The sequence below is a fragment of the Schistocerca gregaria genome, chromosome 4 (assembly GCF_023897955.1).
Source record: "Schistocerca gregaria isolate iqSchGreg1 chromosome 4, iqSchGreg1.2, whole genome shotgun sequence".
Classification (NCBI taxonomy): domain Eukaryota; kingdom Metazoa; phylum Arthropoda; class Insecta; order Orthoptera; family Acrididae; genus Schistocerca; species Schistocerca gregaria.
The window spans coordinates 350,890,455-350,914,956 of NC_064923.1; the positions used below are offsets into that span (position 1 = coordinate 350,890,455).

A 24,502-nucleotide genomic window follows, 5' to 3' on the forward strand; every position below is an offset into this window, starting at 1 on the left:
CCTTTTGTATAAGGCTCACTCCAGACAAATGCCTTCAGAAAGGTTACCTAATACTTAATGTGAAGTTAATAAATTTCTCTTATTCAGAAATGCTTTTCGTACCATTGCTGGCTACATTTTATACCCTCTTATCATCAGCCATCATCAGTTATTTTACTGCCCAAATAGCAAAACTCATCTGCTACTTTTAGTGTCCCACTTCTTAATCTGATTCCCTCAGCATGGCCTGATTTAATTAGACTACATACCCTTGTTTTGATTCTGTTAATGTTCATATTATATCCTTCTTTTGAGATGCTCTCCATTCCATTCAACTGCACTTTCATGTCCTTTGCTCTACCTGACAGAACTGCAAAGTCCTTGTCAAACTTCAAAGTTTTTATTTCTCCTCCAGATATTTCTTTGGCTTCCTACACTGCTTGCTGAATGCACAGATTGAACAGCACTGGGGTAGGGTACAGTCCTGTCTCACCCCCTCTTCAATCTCTGCTTCCTTTTCTTTCTTAACAACTGGTTTCTGTTCATGTTCTTCAACTTATAACTACTATATGGTTTCTGCACAAGTTGTACACAACATTTCACTCCCTGTATTTTACTCGTGCTACCTTCAGGACTTCAAATCCACTCATCAGGTGGTATACATATGGCAGCGTAACTCATGGCATGCCCCCATAAACTAAAAAAAAGGTAAAAAGTTTGTTGCTTACTACATTGTCATTGTTCATGCAGTAAAATTGCTGCATCAGACATGATGTTTTAATTTATAACTTCTTTATTACTACCTCTATCCGTAACACATTTTGCAGAGTATCCAGATATACCACTAAATGCACTGGCAAAATTATATCACTATATGACACATAGTTCAGAAGATGTGACATCATACATATTGTGATGCATGAAAGTCTGTCTTTTGCATAAAGTGGAGTGCAAATTACCCTGACTTATACACTTCATGATTCACAACCAACTTTAAACATAGTTTTAAACTTTTCCTCATTGGCATGCACAATGTGAAATATTTAACACATTAACTCATTTATAAAGCAGTCGGGAGTTTGAAGCAGTTTTGAATGGGAGAAATAGATTCTTTGCAGAATCAGGTTTTTACTGGTGTCTGAAGCAATACAAAACTCCTTGGGTAGTGAACACCAGCTAACTAAGCCAGGTGCAGGGCTCAATGTTGCCACATGTGGTTTAGGCCTTCTGGAGAAAGGTCTTGGTGAAGATGATCATGTTGTGATTTTCGGGGTGCAGGGAACAGTTTAAGACCATAACCTGAGCTACTTGAATGACTAATTTTCAGAAGTATTCACTGTATGCAGATCACTGAGTGTTCAAGCTGTTGTTTCCAATATTTTCACTCAGCATTTTAGGGTAAATGTACCCTAAAGATAGAAATGCCAAATAACTGTAAACGGTCACAATGATCAGTGAAGAAATGAAAAACAGCTCTTTGGAAAGAGCACAAAGTAACAATAACAATACGTTTCAACTTTTCCATCAAAACATAACAAGCTTATTACAAAGGAAAGATAAGCTAACAATGAATAAAATCCCAGACAACAGATCTAAATGAGTACTGCATTGCACAAGTTTTCGAATGCTGTACTTTAGTAACTGACTTGGAAACATACAAGATAGCAATTCTGAAATTACAGCCCCCCAAACAGGAAATGTTTTGAACTTTAATAAGCAGTTTAGAGGGAGTAACAAGGCTTAGCATAAATAATTGGGAAATGATTGTGGAGTTTTCAATACTGATTTCATCTCTGATAGTTTTGATGAAGGGCACCTACAATTACTGATCTCCAGCTTTGGTTTGATCCTCAGAATGAGTTCTCCAACAAGAATAGGACATAATGAACACCAGATAATTTGTTTCTGAATCTAATTGTGTTTCTTCAAATAGATGCAGGCCTCATAATAAATACTCCCAATCAGTCAGGTTTAACTTGAAAGGGAAAAATCAAATTCCACAGAATTTTAAATGCTGACTCAGTTACAATATTCAGGGGGAATAAACAGAATGAAAATTTGGAAGATGTTTGTCAAGGACAAACAGTAGATTAGAAAATTAATTTTTTTCCTAAAAATCTTACACAAGGAATACAGCTTTCTTTTTTGATGAATCAAGGACACTGGAAACTGAGAGAAAGGGTGGCTAACATCTGTGATCAATGTACCTTATGCTGGGAAGAGAGAGCTTTATTTAGTCCAAAGGATTAGCTCTAATCAAAACTTAAAACTGCAATACAAGCAGTATTGCAAAATTCATCATCCCACCAAAAAACCATGAACTATGTGAAAAAGAAATCAGAACTCTGAGAAGAATTTGTTGCAATATTAGGAATGAAACGAACAAACCTGGCAAGGCAAATTATATTAAATTCTCTGATGAGAGTAGCAATGAGACAGATTATTAAATGCAAATAACTGGCCACTAAATTCAATAAATCTTCCTAATGCTAGCGGAAAACACAAGGCCAAAAAATAGTTTCAGAGATTAGATGTACGTAGAAAGGCATTGCATCTGACAACAGTTTTGGCCCGTCATCTGTTAGAAAGGTCACAAAAATCATTATGTAACTAACAAGTGATAATTTTTGTAGTTATATTCAAAGTACTAATATCTTGTGCAAATTTGGCAGTACCCTCAATGAGTCAAGATGTATTCCCTGAAAGACTGATATGCGGTAGTAACACTCATATATAAAATTTGAGGTAAGTAATTGACCATTATAGTACCATCTCCCTCCTTGTGTTCTCAAAAGATTCTGAGAAGAGGGCTTACAGCAGAATATTGACAATCTTTGAAAATTACCTTTTAACAACAGCTCAGTTTGGCTTCCAAAAAGGCATCTATCTTCCTTTTGTTCTTTTGCTTGTGCCTCTGTCCCACATTGGTGCAGGATTGACATGGTTATTAATGGATGTGGCATAGTTAGTTTAAGGGCCAAATGTGACAGGACCATTCTTTTTTTCTGTAGACATATATGATAGGGTGAACAGCAACCTGTGCCTGTTGGTTGCATGTACGGAAAAGTGTGACTTTTGCATTACTGTAGGATACTACAGGATGACTTATGCAGAAGTTCTACTTGGAGTGATGAATGGAAACTTGCTTTTAAATATAGAAAAATGCAAGCTAATGCAATTGAATAGGAAAAACAATCCTGTAATGTTCGAATAAAATATTGGTGATGTGTTGCTTGACATAGTCACGGTGATTAAATATCCAAGCATAACATTGCAAAGTGACATTGTGTGGAATCAGCACACAATGTTAATAGTAACGAAGGCAAATGGTTGACAAAGATATTCAGTCATGCATCTAGATTTGTTCCCTGCAGTTTAGTCAGTACACAAGTATTATGAAGATGCTTTGTGAACTAAAATTGAATCACTTGTGGGAAGACGACGTTCTTTTCCTGAAACACTATTGAGAAAATTTGCAGAACCAGCAATCTCAACTGACTGTAGAATAAATCTACTCCTGCCATTGTATAGTTTGCTCGCACAAGTTACTTCCACTGAATACAGAGACATTGTGTTGACATGTGGACCCATGATACTGACACTAGATGTGATGGAAAAGATGTTAGTACAAGTTAGAACTGGACAACAACACAGCAGGACCACAATGCCAATACTGTGACATTGAGTGCAGTGAAATATTGTGGGCTACACATAGATGAGGCAGTCAGCAAGGCATCTGCTTTCTGCACATATTAATGAGGGTGCTGAATGGGGCAACCAAGGGTATGAAGGAGAAAGTCTACATGTCCCTTGTAAGACGCCAGCTGCAGTATGCTGCAGGGTCATGGGATCCCCAGCAAATATTCCTGTCAAAACATAGAAGAAATGCAATGGAGAGCAACTAAGTATCTAATGGGAACTGCAGGAGCTGGAAAAATATGGAAACACTGTGAGAAATGTGTGCTTGAACATAAATGCATATCCAGGTTGTGCTGCTGTATTTGACCATGAACAGCACCTGTGAAAAGTGTCGGTCATGGTCAGAACAGTGTTCTGTATAGCTGTGGTGTATTATGTCCAAACTAAGTGAATTTGAATGTGGCTAAATTGTTGTTGCTCATGTAATGTGTGCTTTCGTTATCAAGGGAGCAAAAAATGTGTGTTCCAAGGGGCACCTTATCGAAGATTTATACCGCATAAAGGGAAAGCAGAAAAATATTAACTGCCAAGTCCAATGCGAAAGAAAATGTGTTTTGAGTAATTGTGACAAATAGTCAATTAAGAGGATTGTGATGAAAAATAAGATTACAACACCTACAAAAGCCACTGCAAAACTGAATGTCACATGTGGGAAGCCTGTCAGCACCAAAACAACACATAAGGAGCTCCATAAGCTGGTAATTACAGGACATGCTGGAATTCTGAAACCATGCATCAGTGATGCAAATGCCTGTAATAGGAAAACGTGGTGCCAGAGCCATAAAACCTGGACTAGGAAGCAATGCAAGAAAGTAATTCAGTTGGACAAGTCTTGTTTCAAACTATTTCCAACTTCTGGCTGAGTTTACATCCCAAGAGTGAAATGTGGTGGGGGATCAGAGACAATTGTGCAGCCATATCATGATATTCCATGAGCCTCAAGGTTACTCTGCAAGATCACATTACTGCCAGGGATTATGTGACCATTTTGGCTGATCAGGTTCAGGTCCATCCCATGATATACTATTTGTCCTCCAGTAGTGATGCTGTGATCCAAGACAACAGGGTTCCTGTTCACACATCTTGCATCATCCAGAACTGGTTTTGTGAGCACAAGGATGAATTGTTGCATCTCCCATTGTCACTGCAATTACCAGATCACAATATTATTGATCCTTTGCGGTCTACTCTGGAGAGAGGGGAGCGTGATCAGTACTCACTTCTGTCGCCATTACCTGAACTTGCCACTATTTTGTAGGAACTGTGGTATAAGATTTCCTTAAAAACCATACAGGACTTGTATTTACGCATGACTGGAAGCTCTTTTGAATTCCAACGGCCTACCTACACCGTATTACATACTGTAAAGCTTTGCATTTTTGGTGTTACCATATTTTTGGCCAGCCCTGTGGATCGGAGGATATACAATGTACATGGTCTACGAGGGTGTATATGTTGGAATGAAAAACTATTAGTACCAAGTAAGTGTGAAACCAGGACAGCAGTGGAGGTAAATACTCGTATGCCAGTAGAGGAGTGAAGTAGTGGAACAGTTTACCACAGGATAACCTCATTCCATTTCCAGAAGGCATCACTAAATTCAAATACCTTGTGCAACAGAAGAAAAACACCAAAGGCTACGGAAAATAAAACACGGGCAATTTTAATCTATTGCATAGTACATTAATGTATATACTAGGACCATAATGTAATTATGTGAGGTACAAATGTTGTCTTCACCATCTTGGCAACAGCCACACTTGTGAGCAAATAAAAAATTATCTGTATTTTCCATTCTTCTTTTGGAGTTGAGCTTTGCACAGCAATTGGCAAAGTTAGAAGTATGTTATTTCTGTGGACTGTTATGTTTTGATTTATAAATTATTACTTTGTGCACTAAGTTTAAAATCAGTTTTACATTTAAAAAAATGTCGAGCACATGTAATATCTCCAGCCTGAAAAGGAAAATCCTGCTATGCTACGGGGGAAAAAAAAACACACACACACACACACCACTCACTTTATACTTTTTCCTTGGGATGATAATTATACTTTGTCATCATATTTTAAAAATTTGTAACCTATCAAAGAACTAAAGTAAATGTAAAGAATAATCTTGGAGCTTGGTCCTTTTTTTGTATGTATTACTCGTGAAGATAGATCCATTACATGTGCCAATAATGCTTTAAATGGTCGCTTTTGTAGGCCTGATGTTCTCCTAAGTGGCCAGTCTCCAATGTGTTAAACATGTCAAAAAATGTATTCTTCCTTCAACATACACTGCTTGACAAATGCTATGGAAAAGCAAAACAACAGACATTAATAACATTTACATTTGACACCAATGAGACCTCCCTCCAACATAAAGATTGATATTGGAATCTCATTAAGATACACACCCTCCTTGAACATTAATGCATATTTTGTACTTGTTATTCATTCTGACTACCAGACAGTTGAGGAGTCCTTGGGGACTCCTCTCTCAAGGAAGTTTTCAGTTATTGCATGGTTCTGGGAGGAAGTGTTCATTGCAAAATAGGGTTTAGATCCAGAAGAGCAGGCAGACCATTCCATATGTTCAACATCTTCACTCTCCAGTGTGTCCACCTCCTCATCTTTCCTGTGTGGGCGGGGACTGTCATCCATAAACAGAAAATCCAGACCCACCACACTTCTAAACAGACAGACATGATCCAGAGTAATCTCCCTGCAACACTGGTGCTGTAACAGTATGTCAAGCAAAAATATGTAGTGGCATTCGGCCATTGTGTATAATGCCTGCCCCCACACCATAATGCCTGGACCATACCAGTGACACTTATGGATATTCTGTGGTGTATAATGTGTTCCCTCCTCTGTCCACACTAACTAGTAGCCAGAATCACTTGCCCCATTCTGTACCACAGTTATTTACCCCAACCAATGTTCTTTCTCGATGATAGCGTAGTTGAAGTGGGATGGATTTAACAAGCTTCTGAGCCTACAAACCAGCCCAATTTGTCACAAAATGGTTCTGGCAAGGAGATATGCACTGGCACTGGTAGCGCTTGCAAGGTCTGCAGCGACATGCCAAGGAATGAGATGTCTGTTCCTTTTCGCCAGTAGGGCTATATAGCGATCCCCTTGTGGCGTAATGGCCTGTCTAAAACCACTGGCATGCTTTTACATATTATATCCACGTACAGTGGCCTTTTTTAATCATGAGATGACATGTTTGGACACACCCATTACTGTGGCCACAGTAGTGACACTTTGACCGGCTTGCACTCAAATGATGCCTTGCACATGTATTGCTGCACCACACACAGAATGTCGCACTAATGAGTTGTCCACCTACCTTCATCAAACATCGGTACTGCATGAACGGTCAAAAGTACACTGAGCATTCATGCACAGGCTTTGCTGCAGTTAATACGTCTCGCCCTTTGCATTTCACTTTACTATCATTGGTTGGGTGTCATGTAATAAGTGTCAGCTATTCCTTATAGCAATTATGAAGCAGTGTTCTTCTTGCTTAATGATGGCAGTGAAATTAGAGACATACATGGAATATTGATAATCTTTCTCCTGCTAATAGAATAGGATGGGGGTGGAAAGGTACACTATGAAACTTCTTTCACACACTGCATAGTGGCTTGCAAAGTACAGGTGTGGATGTAGTAATTTGCAGATCCATCAGTTACCTTCTGCACAATCTTCTCTGTCTCTTAACTTTTTAAAAAAAACAGAACTACTTAATTAAAAAGCTATAATGTATTTACTTGCATTCTGTGTGTGTGTTTCAGTGAAGGTGAAGCTATCCACTGTTGTGAAGAAGAATGTTGACTTAAGTGCCAGCATTGGAACTGGAATTGTAAAATGGTGGAAATGGTAGAGGAGAGATGCTTTTGGATATCTAAACCATTGGAAGTGTTGGACAGATGCATACACAAACACAGATGTAACAAATGACAAAAATTCCATCTAAGTATTGAAGAATGGGTAGCAATTGCTGGTAAGAGTATATAGGTTAACAGCTATAGATTTTTAGAGAGAATGTGAAGGAAATAGTCAATGTTTCTCATAACAGGAAGACTGCAACATTTAAAAAAAAGTGACAACTACATATCTAATAATTTTGTCACTTGTTAACTGGCATGATGTAAAACAAATAGTTATTGTTTTACAAGCAGTTATCAACTGGAAAAGTGTGGCTGAAAAAAAAAAAAAACTACTCACAGATATTCAACAGTATTAACCTTAACAGATGTGTTAAGAAGCATTTTCACTCCTATCAACGTGTGGAGGCAGTATGTTGGTTATCTCTGCATAGGCACTGCAGCACCCAGGGTGGGCTGGGGTGTCACATATGTCAAAGATTCATCCTCCATTGCTGGTGGTGGATATCTAAATCTTGGATTATGAATTAAAGATGCTACCCCACAGTCCTATCCAGCAATAGAGAGAGAATATTTGACAACAGCAACCCATCATGCTGGTGAAATATCAGAAAAAATAATTAACCCTTAACTCACAAGGTGTTGTCTCAGAGAGAGCAAAAATTTTTGAGCTCGCTCTCCAAGGTCAGTTCTGGCAGACTGCTTTTATATCACCACTACCCCTCCTTGAATCGCAACCCTACATTTTCTTGATGTCACCTCCTTTGTTTGCTGTTAACACCTTGCAGGATCAAGTCAGTTTAAATGATCTTTTTGATGAAATTGTTTGTCGGTTGATGGAAGAAGATTTCAGTGATATATATCAGAGAGCTGGAAAAGATGGTGTTTTTACAACAACCAGTGATCACAATTCTGCTAGTGGAGAATCTTTCAGAGAAAGAAGCTTAGAACAATGGTGGTGGGGTCCTCTGTTTCCCATATAAAACACTTAAAGTGCTACTTAAAATCAAATGTATTCTCTGTGGTGATAAAGAAAACTGTGGATCACGCACTGATTGTAACTTTCGCAGATTGTCTTATTGTACCTATTGAGGGCAATTTTTATGTGCAAGTTTGAATCCCCGAAACATAATTTTTGAGAATGTAAAATTCAGTTCTGTAACAGTTCGTTTATGTGTAGTACCTAAAAAAAAAAATCATGCAAAATGTGTGATAAAAAGTAAATTCCAGCAAGCTTAACCCTTTGCAATATCTATAATATTTAAAAACACTAAACTAATTCTAAAACTAAATGTTATTCAACTTTAATTGAAATTTTCAAATGATTTGCACCTTAAATCTGTTTAAATATAGAGGTCCAGAGACCACATCTTGTATGCATTATAGAAAAGTCACCTCGTGAGTTATGGGTTAACCCTTTCATTCCCAGTGTTATTCCTCGGCAATACAGTATACTGTGTATCAATCCTTAATGTCAGCTTGTTGTTAAGGGACAGCATGCTTCTAGTATGACTTTTTGCCACTTGGTGCATGTACCCACTTCTTGCATGAATCTCTCCAGCTATGACGTCATGTTACATTATTGTCTACACATGGCTGTTGATGTGGAGTATTTATGCTTATTTTATTTTATGAATGAATTGTTATTTCTTTGGTACTATGATGAAGATTACACTTGCATTATTGCTCTGACAATGGTCACCCTCAACAAAATAATGTCTGACATAATAATATACCTCGATACAAATGTGCGATGTCCATGAACAATGTAGGGATTAAAAGGTTAGTAACTGTCAAGAAAAAAAGAAATAAATAATAGCCTATATTTTGCTGTTTATATTGAAAAAATTAGTGATAAATTGAGATCTTATTACTATACATACTACATTTTCTTTGTTTCAGGTTTTGCTGTGACTAGCCAACAAGCTGGGCTTTGATCGGGGGCGAAAACTTGTATATACTTTTGATAGACAAACTAGACTGTGGGTGGAACATTACATTAAAAAACAAATGACCATTGAAGAAATTCCTGAACTTCTTGATTTTGTAAACGATGGAAAAATGTCAGAAATTAATGATATATCTGACAATATTTATGAACACTTTATTTTTGTGTAATAAAGAGAACTAGTGACGAAGCTCAAAATCTTGATCATATCAGTGTAGTTCACTTGGCAGTGAAGTTCATTAAGTCCTTTTTGTCCATCCCTGCAATAACTACTGCCAGTGTATCTGATGTAAATTTGTCTGTATCGGGGCCTACTACAACCACAAATTTACCGAGTAATTCACCTTCTTTTTGGACAATATATGCACAAAAACGTTTGACAAAAAAAATCATACATATGAGTGGAATGCAAGAAAATAGATTTTGAACTGCCCAATATTTCATGGTGGAATTATCTCCTGCCCACTCCAGCAAATTTGAAAACTCCTCTCATGTATTTCAAAACATTTGTTACACATGATATTATAAAAAGAAATCTGTGTTCAAAGCAACTTGTAAGCTCATCGAAAAGATGAAGAGGTACTCAACTGTACACACGTCGAAACTGAACAGCTTATGGAACTTTTATTCCAAATGGGACTGTTAAAAACGCCAGATAAGAAATTGCACTGGCTCTGCAGCATGTAGATATCATCCTACTGCAGATATAATGAATATAAATAGGTTCCAAAAACTTACAAGTATTTTCATACAGGGGGTAACACCAACCGAAAGTCAAAATATGGTAAACTATTGGAAATACGGCCATTACTTGATACTCTTCTTCAAGGTATGAAAGCAATTTCACTAGAAGAATAAAATTCCATCAACAAACACAGTGTACCTTTCAGAGGCTGCAGTATATTAGAAATAAACCACCCAAATGGGGATTCAAGTTTATCATGCAAGCTGGTTCATCTGGAATTGTGTATAATTTTCATTCTTATGTGAGCAAAGATACTTGTGGTGATTTTGGACTTGGTTTTTCTGCAGACATAGTAACGACACATTGAATTTTTTTTTCTCAAAAGTATTCTTTAATAACTGGTTCTCATCCTTGCAACTGGCAGTAGTATTAAAAGTTAAAGGTATACTCTGTATTCATACTATTAGACAGGACAGAATGGGGTATTGTCCTTTGGTAAATGAAAGAGATCTGAAAGAAGCGGAGCACGGCTGAGAGTTGAAACTAACAAGGGGAGGCCACGAAGTTTGGAATGCGGACTTACTGCAAATTTCTTACACTTATAGTACTCCATGAGGACAACAAAATATGCAACCAGTAGTGCGTACTTCTCAAGCATTATTGAGAAAATCACGATATAATTTCAGTCAACAAGTATGTACCTGTGCGTGGCCATTATTATCACGAAGCAGGTGCAGCCAAGTGGTTAGTGTCCAAGCCCCGTAATCATAGGCCGTTGGTCGCTGGATTGAGTCCCGGTCATCACTTTTTTTTCCAACACAGTCATATTCTTTACTATTTATATTACAATTGATATAACAGGAAAAATACGTGTAATCAGAAGAACTTTTATTAAATTTACAATGTTATTTGGCAGTCTACAAAGTTTTATCATCACAAATAATATAATATTCATAACTACCGACTAGTAAACGACCAACGAGGGGAGGGCCAGGGAAGAATGGGGATCATTTGACGGTTAACTTGCATAGCGGTGAGACCTTGCTTATGTAGCAGGAAGAAATAATGTACGTGCAAATTGTTCGTGAAGTGTAAAACCTTACATCGTGACTAGAAAAATGGAAGTGGCACCCGGTTCATCAAGAAATGCAGACGAGGAATATCATGAATATTCAATCCATGTGCAGTTGTGAAATGTCGTTTGAAAGATGCATTCTTATATTGTGAGAGTCTTCTTCAAGAAGCGGACGTCATTGATACAGAAGCATCAGCAACAATTTCTGCCGATGCAATGGTGATTGGATAAGAAGTGTATCGGGCTACCATGGAAATGTTAGGAGGAAAAATACTCATCACTGACGAGGACCTTATTCATTTTGATGAAGTAGACATAGAAGATCAATTCCATGAAGTCGAAGAAAATTTGTCCAACGATGAAGATTATGAGCCAGCGGAAAAGGCGTCAAAAGGCGAGATTATGTTCCGTTGGAGACCAAAATAAAAGTTGTTAAACTGGAAAAAGAACACCCCAAATGGAGTCTTTGAACTCTCCAGATAAAAGGGTCTAGAAGTTTGACAAGAAAAGACGAATTGAAGAGATGGGAAGAAAACATAAAATCTGGAGGATCAACGATCGATAAATATTCGGTAATTGAACTGTGGACCTATGACCATTTCGTGGAGTCTTGCCAAAATTATGAGTAAGTAAGTGTTCATTTTTATCATTCTACATCTAATTTTCTATATCTTCAACAACCTCATTCGAAGAAATAATTATATTAATAAAATGAAACTTTGATTTTACTTTTCAGGTAACAACCAGAAACCTACAGCAGCGGGCTTTGGCTGCTGCAGGCCAATTCCAATCGGAGAACTTCATCTTCAAAGCATCGCTTTCATGGATAAAAAAATTCAAACTACAGCACAGAGTTCGGCAGAGGAAGATCACACAGAATGTGAGTTTGAGGGAATGTGTGTCTGCGGAAGAAATGCTGGAAGCCAGAAGCTTCGATTGCAGACAAGGGCAGTCATCCGGAATTTCAAAAAAAATGTTATCAATAGAGACCAGACAGGTTGCCAGTACCAGTCCACATACAACAGAACTCTCGCCGAAAGAAATTCGAAGACCATGTTTGTCAGAAGGCGCGATATGAATAAGGTGACGCACTCGTACACGGCACAATATGTGATAACATTGTGTGGAGAATTATTGTCTCACATGTTTCTTTGTTTGCGAGAAGCCACGGGGAACTTTGGACCAAAGGTTCTGAACACCGTTGACAAATTAATGAAAGTTCTTTTGAATGTCATCGTAATGAGTTCAAAATCCGGGAAACTTACCACGCAATTATATTGTTCATTTTTATCTAGCGTTATGCTTCCCCACACAAAGAAAGAAAAATTCTTATTAATAATAGATTCTTGGGGGGATCAGACAAATCCTGGTTTGTACGACGAAATTTTCACCGATGACGAAGGACTTGGAACATGTATCGTTAAAGTCGTACCTCCAAAATGCACGCCAATTTACCATCCGTGCGATGTTTATTTCTACAGGCAATTTAAACATCTCATTAAGCGTCTTCATAATTGTTCTTATTTAATCGAAAGAGAACGAGAAATTACTACTCATGAAGAAGCTATTAAAATACACTCGATACTGCATGAACAATTATCAGCCCCTATATTTAAGGAAATGCTGTGTTATGCATGGTTTGCTTTCAAATTATCGGATGAAAGAGAGGTTTTTAAAAATGTTAGTGAGGTTTGTTTTTCGATGGAAAACCTCAAGAGGCCTTGCATATGTGGAAACATAGCATTTATTCAATGCAGCTGGTGCCGTTTAACTTTGTTTTCCATGTTTACGAAAAATACCATCCTGCAACTTGTATACGTAATGTTGAAAGCGATGATTAGTTGTACATTTTTCGAAAGCTGTCTGTGGCAATCAAAACTTGCAGGTAACATGTAGTTTCAGGCTCCTTCCAGGTATAAGGGATTTCTCAAATCACAGACAAGCAAACATTTCAGTATCACTTTATGTTTATATGGTACGGAGACCTGGACATTGAGGAAGGAAGATGAAAGAAGTTTGGAGTCACTAGAGACGTGGTTATGGAGAAGACTAGAAAAAGTGAAATGGGAAGACCGAGTAAGGAATGAAGAAGTATTAAGAAGGGTTGGAGAAGAAAGAAACATGCTGAAAGTCATCAGAAAGAGAAAACAGAACTGGATTGGACATTGTTTGAGGAGGGACTGTTTATTGAAGGCAGGAATAGAAGGAATGGTAGAGGGAAAAAGGGGAAGAGGAAGAAGAAGATATCAAATGCTGGACAATATCAAAGGAGACAAATATTCAGAAATGAAAAGACTGGCTATGGACAGACAAAAGTGGAAGAGGCTTAACCCATGACAAGACATACCGTAAGGCAGAATACCATACTACTACTACTACTACTAATGCGTTTGGTTGTTTACTAGTCAGTAGTTATGAATGTTATATTATTTGTGATAAAAAAAAACTTTGTAGACTGTCAATAATATTGTAAATTTAATGAAAGTTCACCTGATTACACATATTTTGCCCATTATATCATTTGTAATGTAAATAATAAAGAATATGACTGTGTTGCGAATAATAAAGAATATGACTGTGTTGCGCGGAGGGGGGGGGGGGGGGGGGGGGGGGCGGGAGATTCGATTCAGTGACCAACAACCTATGATTACAGGGCTTGGACACTAACCACTCAGCTGCCGCCACTTCGTGATCATAACGGCCACGCACAGGTTCATATTTGATGACTGAAATTATCTTGCGATTTTCTCAATAACGCTTGAGAAGTACGCGCTAATGCTTACACATTTTGTTGTCCTCATGGATTACTACGAGTGTATGAAGTTTGCAATAAATCTGCATTCCAATCGTCATGGCCTCCCCTTGTAGGTATAACCTGTCCCTAATCTAGTGGTTTGATTGGAAAGCCATCAATTTCATATGCTGCCACAGATCTGGAATCTAAAAGCAAAAGGTGGTGTGCTACAGAAAAAGAGTCTGTAGATGTGGACAGACCATTTGTTGTAAAATAGTACAACAAATTCATGGGTGGGGTAAATCTGTCATGCTTTTGGGGTGGTATAGAACTGACATATGATACTGGTATTCTGGCATTGTGTCCTTGGGTTTCTTTTTTCTTTTCTTTTTTTTTTGGGTGGGGGGTGTTAGCAGTCATAAACAGTTGGCTATTGTACATGCGTCATCAACAGCAACAGGGGAAAACCAGTGAGTACTCACTGATGCAATTTCAAGCTGATATATCAACAGATTTGACACAGAGTGGAAAATCTGTTATGAAAAGGAAAGGGACACCAAGCATTTGAGAAGAATTTATGGAAAAGAAAGGTGCAACAAATCAACAAATCTAACTGCTAATGTCAGATATGACAAAAATGGTCATTGGGCAGAGTATGATGTCAAGCAAGCATGGTGCAAACTCTGCCCAAAAAGCTGTGCACATATCATCTGCAGAAAATATGGTGTACATTTGTGTACGATAGCAAAAAAGAATTGTTTTTACCACATGAAGTAATGTGCACTTATAGAAACTGCTGATGTCTTTATATCAGTTGTCAGTTTTTCACAGTGTAGGTTATTTTTGTTTTTTATTAACTTTTATTCCATTTTTGTGCCCAGTAATGCTAACAGTAAACACTTCTCAAAATAAATGTTAACTTGTTTCAGATTTATAATATGTTCCATCTCTTGGTTTAGTGTTATGTATCTCATTTCATTTGGCTGTTGAGTCTCCACTCTCGGCGTGCACTGTATTAATACAGAAGAGGATAGTGAATTTTATTATCTCGATTGCTGAATTCATAATATGGAAATGATAGGTTGAACAGGTGTCAGCCAAAAATCACAGGATGAAAGCAAACTGGCAATATGTTAACATGGAAATCTTGCAGTTTGCTTGTGTGTTTCTTATTTGGTGTGAAAATTGCTCAATAAATATTGAAATTAATTGTATTGTGAGACTCTGTCCTGCATACCATCTGATATTATTATTGTTACATAATTTTACATTATGAAACTGTAACATGTGTTAGTATCATTTATCCCTTACAACTCGGCTATTAATATTACTTCTGTTGGCTTCTCAGTACAGAAATTAACAAAGCACCCTGTGTTCAACTTAACAATACTGACAGTCTTCCAAAAGCAGAGTAATGAAATAATTCACCCAGTTCACAAATATTATGTACAATATCAGCAATTCATTAATATTTCAGGTGGTAGTTGATGTGCATAAGGGAAACTAGTCTGTGTTCCTTCTGCTCGTACACTGATAGATGCCACAGCACATGCCCTGCTGACCATCTCAGTCAACAACAACTTTGGGCAGCGTGCGAGGAAGAATGCCAGTGCACCCAAGAATGAATCTCCGGCACCCTATAACAGAAAGACACATATTTATATTTTCTGTTGGCAACTGAATTTTTCTGACAGTAGTTTTTGGTGAGGTATTTGACGGATACCACCAGTACAGTTAAAATGATGGGACTCATGAATATGATGAAAACTGTTACACTCTCTTAGGAAAAGCTTTTCCAGCAAACGCCCAGACTAACAATGAGAAAAAAGTGATAACTAGTCACATGGATTCCTTCAAATGCCATTCCCCTGCATATTTGACTGATAATTTCTATTGATTCTCTTATAGACAAGCTACAAACCTCTTACAAGATAATCATCTGCTGTGAAGTTTAAGAGGTAGCTTGATTTTCTGTGTTTGAACTCGCAAGCAATGTATTTGGTGAAAGAAGCAGTATTTTATTGTTTATTTTTAAATATTCTCATAACTCAAATGATTTTTTTAAGCTGATACTCACATGCTGTCCCATCAAAACTATTGAACAAGTTTAACTGTAACAAAATGAATTCAGCAGATTATTTTCCCAAATACAATAATAAATTACAATCTTGCGCAGCTGTACTATTGCACAATGTAAGCAAACATCAGATAAATACCCTAAAACTTTCAGAGTGTGTTTCCCCCTCCCCTATAAGTAACAACTCACTTGCCCTGATCTGTCCACAAAATAACCTAATGTAACAGACCTAAACATATTTATATTGAAGCAAATTTCCATTGATTCACAGTCCAATCTCAATGATCCTCCGCCCACTGCAATTGTTGACAATGTCCAATTAACATGGGAATGTGCAGGGGTTATGTGCTGTGGAATGCCATGTTCAATAATATGCTGAACAGTGGCAGCCTACACTAATTTACATAGCAAGCAGTGTTCAACTTCCCCAATTTTTGGCATGGCATAGATGCCCAACATCTTGTTATTTATTTATGGTTTCACCACCTTTAAACAGGTTTCCATAGATGCTCATGACAGCAGCTTGCAAACAACTGACCAGCTTTGAAAGTTTTAAGATATCTGTCCCTAGATGCTGAGCCGCAACAATCCATCCTTTGTCTAACTTGTTTATGTCAATGGATTTCCCATGGCCCTGTATCTTTATTAGAATGATTGCTCGCTCATGTACTTTCCTTATCATGTCACATGCCTGGAACACCAACAGGTGGCATACTATCACGCGATGAGCTGTACAACCGACATGCCTTTACATTTTGAATGCCCCCTTACTCAGTCATTTTGATTTCCTCAATTTAAGTGAAGAAAACAAAAATAAATTGAATGAGTGACCACATCCTGTTTAAAAACAGGTGCTGTGATGTATAACAAAACCAAATACTTGGAAAAATAGGAAGTAGTTGATAGAACTTACTGTTGAATCAACAACTGGTGCAGCACCAAAAGTACTCTTATGCTTTGGAACTGGTATATGGATTGCATCCTTTCCTCCAGCTTCTGCAACTACTGCTCCAAATTCACCCAGTGTCAGGACGATGGAACATCGACCAGATTTGGACCTCTGTTGCAGATCTTTTGCTACCAAAATTGCTTCACTGACGGACAATGCAGAATGGCCTGATATTGTTTCAGCCTATAGTTAGCACAATGAATTTGCAATTAGATGCTGATACGATATGCTTGTAAAAGTGTTTCATTAGTGGTAGAAGAGAATTCTCAGAGTAGTAGTGTATAGAAGAGAAATATGAAAATAAAAAGTGTACCACTAAAACAAATATAGCAGTACAATCAAAACTTAATTGTTTGTAGAGAATGTTACAGAAACTGAGCTTCTTATGGCAACAAAATAATAACTGTGTCACTGCAGATGACATCTCCAAATATTCGCCTGGACTATAAAAAAAAGTCTGGTATTTGGTTCAGCAAAGATCATAAAAATTGCAGTCCTCTCCAATACTCTGTATAAAATCTGACTAAGTGAAGGAAATTAACTGTACAATACAATGTTTATACAATAATTTATGGTAATGCATTTCATCAGTTCTTTCAAAATCACACATGTGTAACAGCAAGTAAAAGCCCAACAAAAATTGAAATTGGTATCTGGGTAAAAGGTAATCCAGCTGTTTTCCGACATGCTACGACTACAAATTATACATTCAAAACATGCGTTTTTGAGACATCATCCTTTCTACTCAGCCAGAAAAAAAGCAAACAAAATGGTGAACATATTGAAGTAAACCAAAAGCATCACAGCAGCTATGTCGTTAAAACACAAGCATAAATGTGGACATCTGCTTAATGACATATTCCGTCACCACTGCTGTTACTGTTTAATGCTTTTCTTACGAGCCACACTTCATATGCTCACTGCTGTTAAAATGTTATTTTAGGCTTGATGAGACAAAGTAAGAGGTGAGAAAATGAGTTTACTTCCACAATTGACGTTACAAGCTTATATGAATTGGCTCAGTGCATTTCTGTATACTATGTAAAATGTAAATTTGAAAGAAAGCTCAGGTGCTACAGTTTTGCTTCATGCCCTTTATCACTGCTGCCAGTCTTTACAATCCACAATGTGTGGTGCGAAGTATACAGGGTGTTACAAATAGGTATGGCCAAACTTTCAGGAAACATTCCTCACACACAAATAAAGAAAATAAGTTATGTGGACATGTGTCTGAAAATGCTTAATTTCCATGTTAGAGCTCATTTTAGTTTCGTCAGTATGTACTGTACTTCCTCGATTCACCGCCATGATTTCATACGGGATACTCTACCTGTGCTGCTAGAACATGTGCCTTTACAAGTATGAAACAACATGTGGTTCATGCACGATGGAGCTCCTGCACATTTCAGTCGAAGCGTTCGTATGCTTCTCAACAACAGATTCTGTGACGGATGGATTGATAGAGGCGGACCAATTCCATGGCCTCCACGCTCTCCTGACCTCAACCCTCTTGACTTTCATTTATGGTGGCATTTGAAAGCTCTTGTCTACGCAACCCCGGTATCAAATGTAGAGACTCTTAGTGCTCGTATTGTGGATGGCTGTGATAGAATACGCCATTCTCCAGGACTGCATCAGCGCATCAGGGATTCCATGCGACAGAGGGTGGATGCATGTATCCTCACTAACGGAGGACATTTTGAACATTTCCTGTAACAAAGGGTTCTAAGTCACGCTGGTACGTTCTGTTGCTGTGTGTTTCCATTCCATGATTAATGTGATTTGAAGAGAAGTAATAAAATGAGCTCTAACAAGGAAAGTAAGCGTTTCTGGACACATGTCCACATAACACATTTTCTTTCTTGTGTGTGAGGAATGTTTCCTGAAAGTTTGGCCGTACCTTTTTCTAACACCCTGTATGCATGAGTAGAGTATGTAGTTGTTGCAACTGTATCAAGTCCAATTTGAACACACAAGTCTAAAATGTGCTATTGCAAAACCCTTGTTCTATTTCCATGTGATGTTATAGCACTTCATCTGCATGAAAAGTACTTTTTCAGCACTTCTCAAAATGCTTTCACCCCTACCTGCATTCCTGTCACTGCAGGGCCACTCCCTCTCTCCACATGACTAGTAGGTGAGCCATTTTACATGTGTTAGTATGGTGTGGTGGCTGCAATGAATATTGGGTGAAGTGACCAGTCAATAAGAGTTCACTAGCCAGAAATGGGCAACGTTTCGTCGATTATGACTGAGCATATTCTTTGAGTCTGTGTTTGAATTTAAAAGATTGCACCGAGCATGGATTACATCAGCATTTCCTCTTTCACAAAAGGCCTAAAATATTCCCTTAACTCCCCCACCACTCATGGTGCAAACCATGTCTTTTGTGCCACTTATAGCTCTTTCAGTAACACCAATGTCAACAGGAAGAAAACGGGACGAAGCCAAGCAAGATGTCGTGTAAGAACTTAGAATTGAGTAAACCTTACTAGGAATTTGTATCATTAATCTTACAGGTTTTTCAAAGGGGCTACAAATTTATGGTGCAGAATTGTGAAAAATGTAAAATGGGAAATGTAAAAATCGAAGTTCACAGTAATGATTATAAAAAATAATTTCGTACCTGTGTTGTTATGATTCTAAGAAAAACATTAATTTTTGTAAGTAGTGGTACTCCATTTTCCATTATCAATAAAATATGAGTGCGGCTCATGTGAGAACATTAAAAGTACGACAAATTCAAAAGAGGACAAAAATTTTTATATTTATCAACAAGCTTTTCCAAACACCAAGGGCAAAGAGCCATGAGGGAACACAATACTACCACATTTATCACAATATAGCAATGAACAACCATCCTTACCACAACATGCGCATCCTGTGTCAGCAGCTAAACATATGGGATAACTTGCAGACTGTCAACAATGATCACACTTGAGGTGGCAAAGACCCGAACATAGAATCTATCCCAATATTCACACAAACATAATTAAAGTTAAGCTGGTGTTTGAGAAAGTCATTTAAAAAAATCTTACTCATCTTGTTAAATTCTTTTAGCTCATAATTTATTTTTTTAGGTGATTGTAATATATCAGTCTCATACATTTTCATGCATGACATGGGAAACTGTTTCCTCACATTTAGTGTACATACATTTTTTGCATCAAGACAAACATAGGATAGACAATCTGCACAACAGCAGCATATTTTATCATAACCAAATCATTGGTACATGACCCAAAGGACACTCCATCTTTTAGGTTGTGCAGTAATCAGGATTATCAAGTGCCAAAGGTGTACTATGAGTATCGTAACTCTAGGAAAATCTGCAATGGTGAAGGCAACTGCTGTGGTTAAGGCATGTTAATGACAGTGATTGCCATTGACTACTGATTGTAACAGTGGACAAATGGGTCATAATGTGGCAAAACATTCATTACTTCTGGCAATAACAATCAGAGTGTAACATTATCAAGAACAACCACCTTGCATGGGATACAGAAACAAATACTCCACAGCACATCACATGACATTAGGACAGGTGCAGGAACATTGTCATTGGACATTCAAAGCAAGGGGAAAGATCTCCTGGACTGATGAGTTGCAATACACACAGACAACAGGATGTGAGTACTTTGAAACTCTCATAAGATGATGAACATCACTCTGCCTACAGTGCACTTTTCTGGCAGTTGTTAGAGAACAGTTCCACAGCTGTTTTTTAAAGCACAGACAACCACTGCTTAACCCTTTTGCTGCTGTGGATGTCCATACATGTCCTACATTGCCATTACCCAGGTGCTGTGGACATGGGTTTTCCTAGAGCGCATCCTGAGCTGCTAACCTCACTTCTGCAGACAAGTTACTTCCTTATCTTGGGGGAATAAAAAAGTTCCAAGTATTTATCACGCAATGTATGCACCTCATTGCCTCCTATCGTTTGCAAAACACCTCTTTTTGGTATCTTAAATAATTTATGAGATATGATGATGGTAATGTCAACATGATTTGCAATGCACGAGGAAATGAATGGGTGTGTCACGTGTGACCAACTGTCACATATAAAGCCCATTGACTAGAGAATGAAATGAGGTCTTATTCTGCTCTCAATTTTAAATAAAATTTTGATATCTTATGTGCATTTCACTAACTGCAGTGTATGATCTAAAACCAACTATATAAAACATTTACACAATGATTATTTATCTCTGCAAACTCTGTAAAATTTTGTGCAATATTTTACTTAATTTGATGTAGCAAAGTTAAGTATGACAGCTAACAAAAAGAAATTCAGTTCTTTATTGAGCGAAGATATCAGACTAGAAGATTTGCAAAAAACAAATTTTTTCAGTTAATATTTTCAAAAAATCGGATCATAAGTATTTCATATCAGCCAGAATACTATAGCTCAGCACATGAACCGGCATTTGGTGAGCCATACAGCCACAGCAAAAGCTGCCCTCAGCAAGGAATGCAAACATCACATCTGCAGCAGTGAAAGGGTTAATAATACTCAAATTCATCAGTTGTGGTGATGAAGTCGTGCTATTTCATTTTCATCAAATCGATCTTTGAAATGATCTTCTCTACCACCTTTCATGGAAAATTTTATTGGCAATTCTATAGCTGATAGAGCATTTGTCTGTAAATAGACATTTTACAGTTATGTTGCCAAAACTAGAAGCAAGAATGAAAGACAGATAAATAAAGAAATAAAATATAAAACCTGTAGTCATAGACCGTCTATTTCCAGAACAATATGGGGCCATTTTTACTTTAGCAGATACAATATTGTACTCAGAACAATGCCTCCACGACAAAATGAGTATGACTGTTTAAAATGATTTCATATCACACTACCTTTCTTTCCAGTGTGGCCGCAGGAGCCAATGAACATACATCCTCCCCCTCTCATTACAGAACCTCCATCATGCTTTATTATTTTCCTTTGCCTGATACTCTACATATGTAAACATCGCATGTGGTGGTAATAGTATTAAAGTAGACTTACCAGACAGCTAATATGCTGCTGTTAGAGAGAGAGGTAGGGGGGGGGGGGGAGAGGGAGGGGGAGAGAGAGAGAGAGAGAGAGAGAGAGAGAGAGAGAGAGAGAGAATAACAACACACAAAACAAAAATAAAAGAGAAACCACTGAAATCTAAAATACTTTGACTTTTAGTAGTGATATCAAGTTTACTCACTTTTGCATCAGTTGTCATCCCCTTAAAAATAATAATCTTACAAGCATAACAATCAGCCAGACAAAAATTTTGCAAGAAAAAATGTTGGTTTGGTATTTATCTTCTCGATAACTAGATTTATGTGTAAGATATAACATCTGTGATTGATTACAGTGATGTCTTAATGTTTGTGCACACTCAAACAGTGTATCACCTTTTTACCTCTCAATAAACACGACACTGCACTGGTAATGCTGATGGTCACTCTCTAACTATTTGCAAAAATTTTTCTACTAAGAACCTCACTGTGTACTACTATATCATCTCCAACCAGCTTCAACAAGATACTAAGATGATGTACTAAATTATTTATATGTACTGGTGATAGCTGCACATACAGCACCACTGATGATTGCCAATGACACAATTATACCACATTTATCCGATTATTTCCCAAATTCATCATTCAAAAAATATGGGGTCATCTTATATTAGCAGATTAAACTACTGTTGCTGAGGTCAACATTTTTACACTGTTTAACAGGTTAATATAGGGTCATCTTATATTTACAGATGAAGCTTTAGCTACTGAGGTTCTGTACAAATTTATTTTGAACAATTCTGAAGGATAGGGGCATATAAAACAATACTTGGTTTTACTTGCGTTCGAATAAACTTGAGATTTCTTGATATGCTGAAGTGCCCGATACAGTGTCAACCTTGCTCGAACAATCACATGACACTTGACTCACGATGCTAGCGCAAAGGATTTATGAGATACTATGAACCAGCCACTACAAAACACTAATACCCTGCTTAAAAACTGGCAATTTTGTGAAACATAGGAGGAAATAACATTAAATTCTATCACCTTATAAACTTTTCTTGTATTTGAAAAGGTTTGCAATAAAAGTTGTTATAAATACATACCGGGTAATCAAAAAGTCAGTATAAATTTGAAAACTTAATAAACCTTGGAATAATGTAGATAGAGAGGTAAAAATTGACACACATGCTTGGAATGACATGCGATTTTATTAGAACGTCGGTGACTGCACATGACAATAGTATATAAAAGGAGCTGTAATGAGAGAGAGAAAATCAGATGCACCAGAATCAGATGCAGATGTACAAAATCCATCGGCATCGTGAACTGTTACCTGGCGATTTAGTGAAGCGGAGGGCATTTGCGGTGTGGGCATTTCAAAAGATGGCTGAAGATGACGATTGGTTGAGTAACGTGTTGTGGACCAACGAGGCTCATTTCACACTCCGAAGGTCTATCAACCCCCTACAACTGCAGAGTTTGGGCTACCGAAAATCCTAGAACTGTTGTGGAAATTCCATTGCACGACTAGAAAGTCACAACGTGGGTTGGATTTACCACATCTACTGTTATCGGGCCTTTTATTCTTCCAGAAAATGCACGATTCTAGTTTTGTAACTGCTACCGTGACGGGTGAGAAGTATGCCGATATGTTACAGAATCGCATCATCCCCAGCCTCGCTGCTAAACACCTTCTGGAACATACGATGTTTATGCAGGATGGCACTCGACCCCATATTGCTAGACGTGTGAAATATCTCTTGCGCACATTGTTTGGTGATGATCATGTGCTCAGCCGCCACTTTCGTCATGCTTGGCCTCCCAGGTCCCCAGACCTCAGTTCGTGCGATTATTGGCTTTGGGGTTACCTGAAGTCGCAAGTGTATCATGATTGACCGACATCTCTAGGGATGCTGAGAGACAACATCCGATGCCGATGCCAATGCCTCACCACAACTCCGGACATGCTTTACAGTGCTGTTGACAACATTATTCCTCGACTACAGCTATTGTTGAGGAATGATGGTGGACTCATTGATAATTTCCTGTAAAGGTCATCATCTTTGCTTTGTTTTATTTTGTTTGCTATTCTGATCAGATGAAGCGCCATCTGTCGGACATTTGTGAACTTTTGTATTTTTTTGGTTTTAATAAAACCCCATTCCATTCCAAGCATGTGTGTCAATTTGTACCTCTCTATCTACATTATCCGTGATTTATTCAGTTCTCAAATTTATACTAACTTTTTGATCACCCCGTACATTTATGCTGCTTTTTACCATACTTTACAGACTAAGACACATCTTAATTTTTAAGCAATTTTTAATAACATTTTTATTAGTAAACTGCAAATCGTCATCTGAACTTTCTTCTTCTTGCTCTTCATCGTCATCGCTGTCCTTTTCATATATAAGAGAGTCTTCACTGCTCTCAAGAGCATTACTTATGCCACACTTCTTGAAAGATTT

At 37.7% G+C, this 24,502-nt stretch overlaps 2 protein-coding genes across 11 annotated transcripts in view; one reads left to right on the forward strand and one right to left on the reverse strand.

Annotated features, from left to right (window-relative positions):
• LOC126266625 (L-seryl-tRNA(Sec) kinase) overlaps positions 1-13,843 on the forward strand; it is a 45,190-nt gene extending 31,347 nt beyond the window's left edge. For 8 of the 9 annotated variants that reach the window (XM_049970977.1, XM_049970983.1, XM_049970979.1 and 5 more), the window contains 2 exons: positions 7,464-7,672; positions 9,459-13,843. In XM_049970977.1, coding sequence (XP_049826934.1) covers positions 12,087-13,160 — 1,074 coding nt within the window. In that variant the 5' untranslated portion in view covers positions 7,464-7,672; positions 9,459-12,086 and the 3' untranslated portion in view covers positions 13,161-13,843. The remainder of the gene's footprint in view (positions 1-7,463; positions 7,673-9,458) is intronic. The other variant, XM_049970976.1, reaches the window with a different exon arrangement.
• A 1,382-nt stretch (positions 13,844-15,225) lies between these two features.
• LOC126267019 (ribokinase-like) overlaps positions 15,226-24,502 on the reverse strand; it is a 63,780-nt gene continuing 54,503 nt past the window's right edge. The window contains exons 6-7 of one of the 2 annotated variants that reach the window (XM_049971791.1): positions 16,989-17,207; positions 15,226-15,635 (exon numbers count right to left, since the gene is read on the reverse strand). In XM_049971791.1, coding sequence (XP_049827748.1) covers positions 15,453-15,635; positions 16,989-17,207 — 402 coding nt within the window. In that variant the 3' untranslated portion in view covers positions 15,226-15,452. The remainder of the gene's footprint in view (positions 15,636-16,988; positions 17,208-24,502) is intronic. The other variant, XM_049971792.1, reaches the window with a different exon arrangement.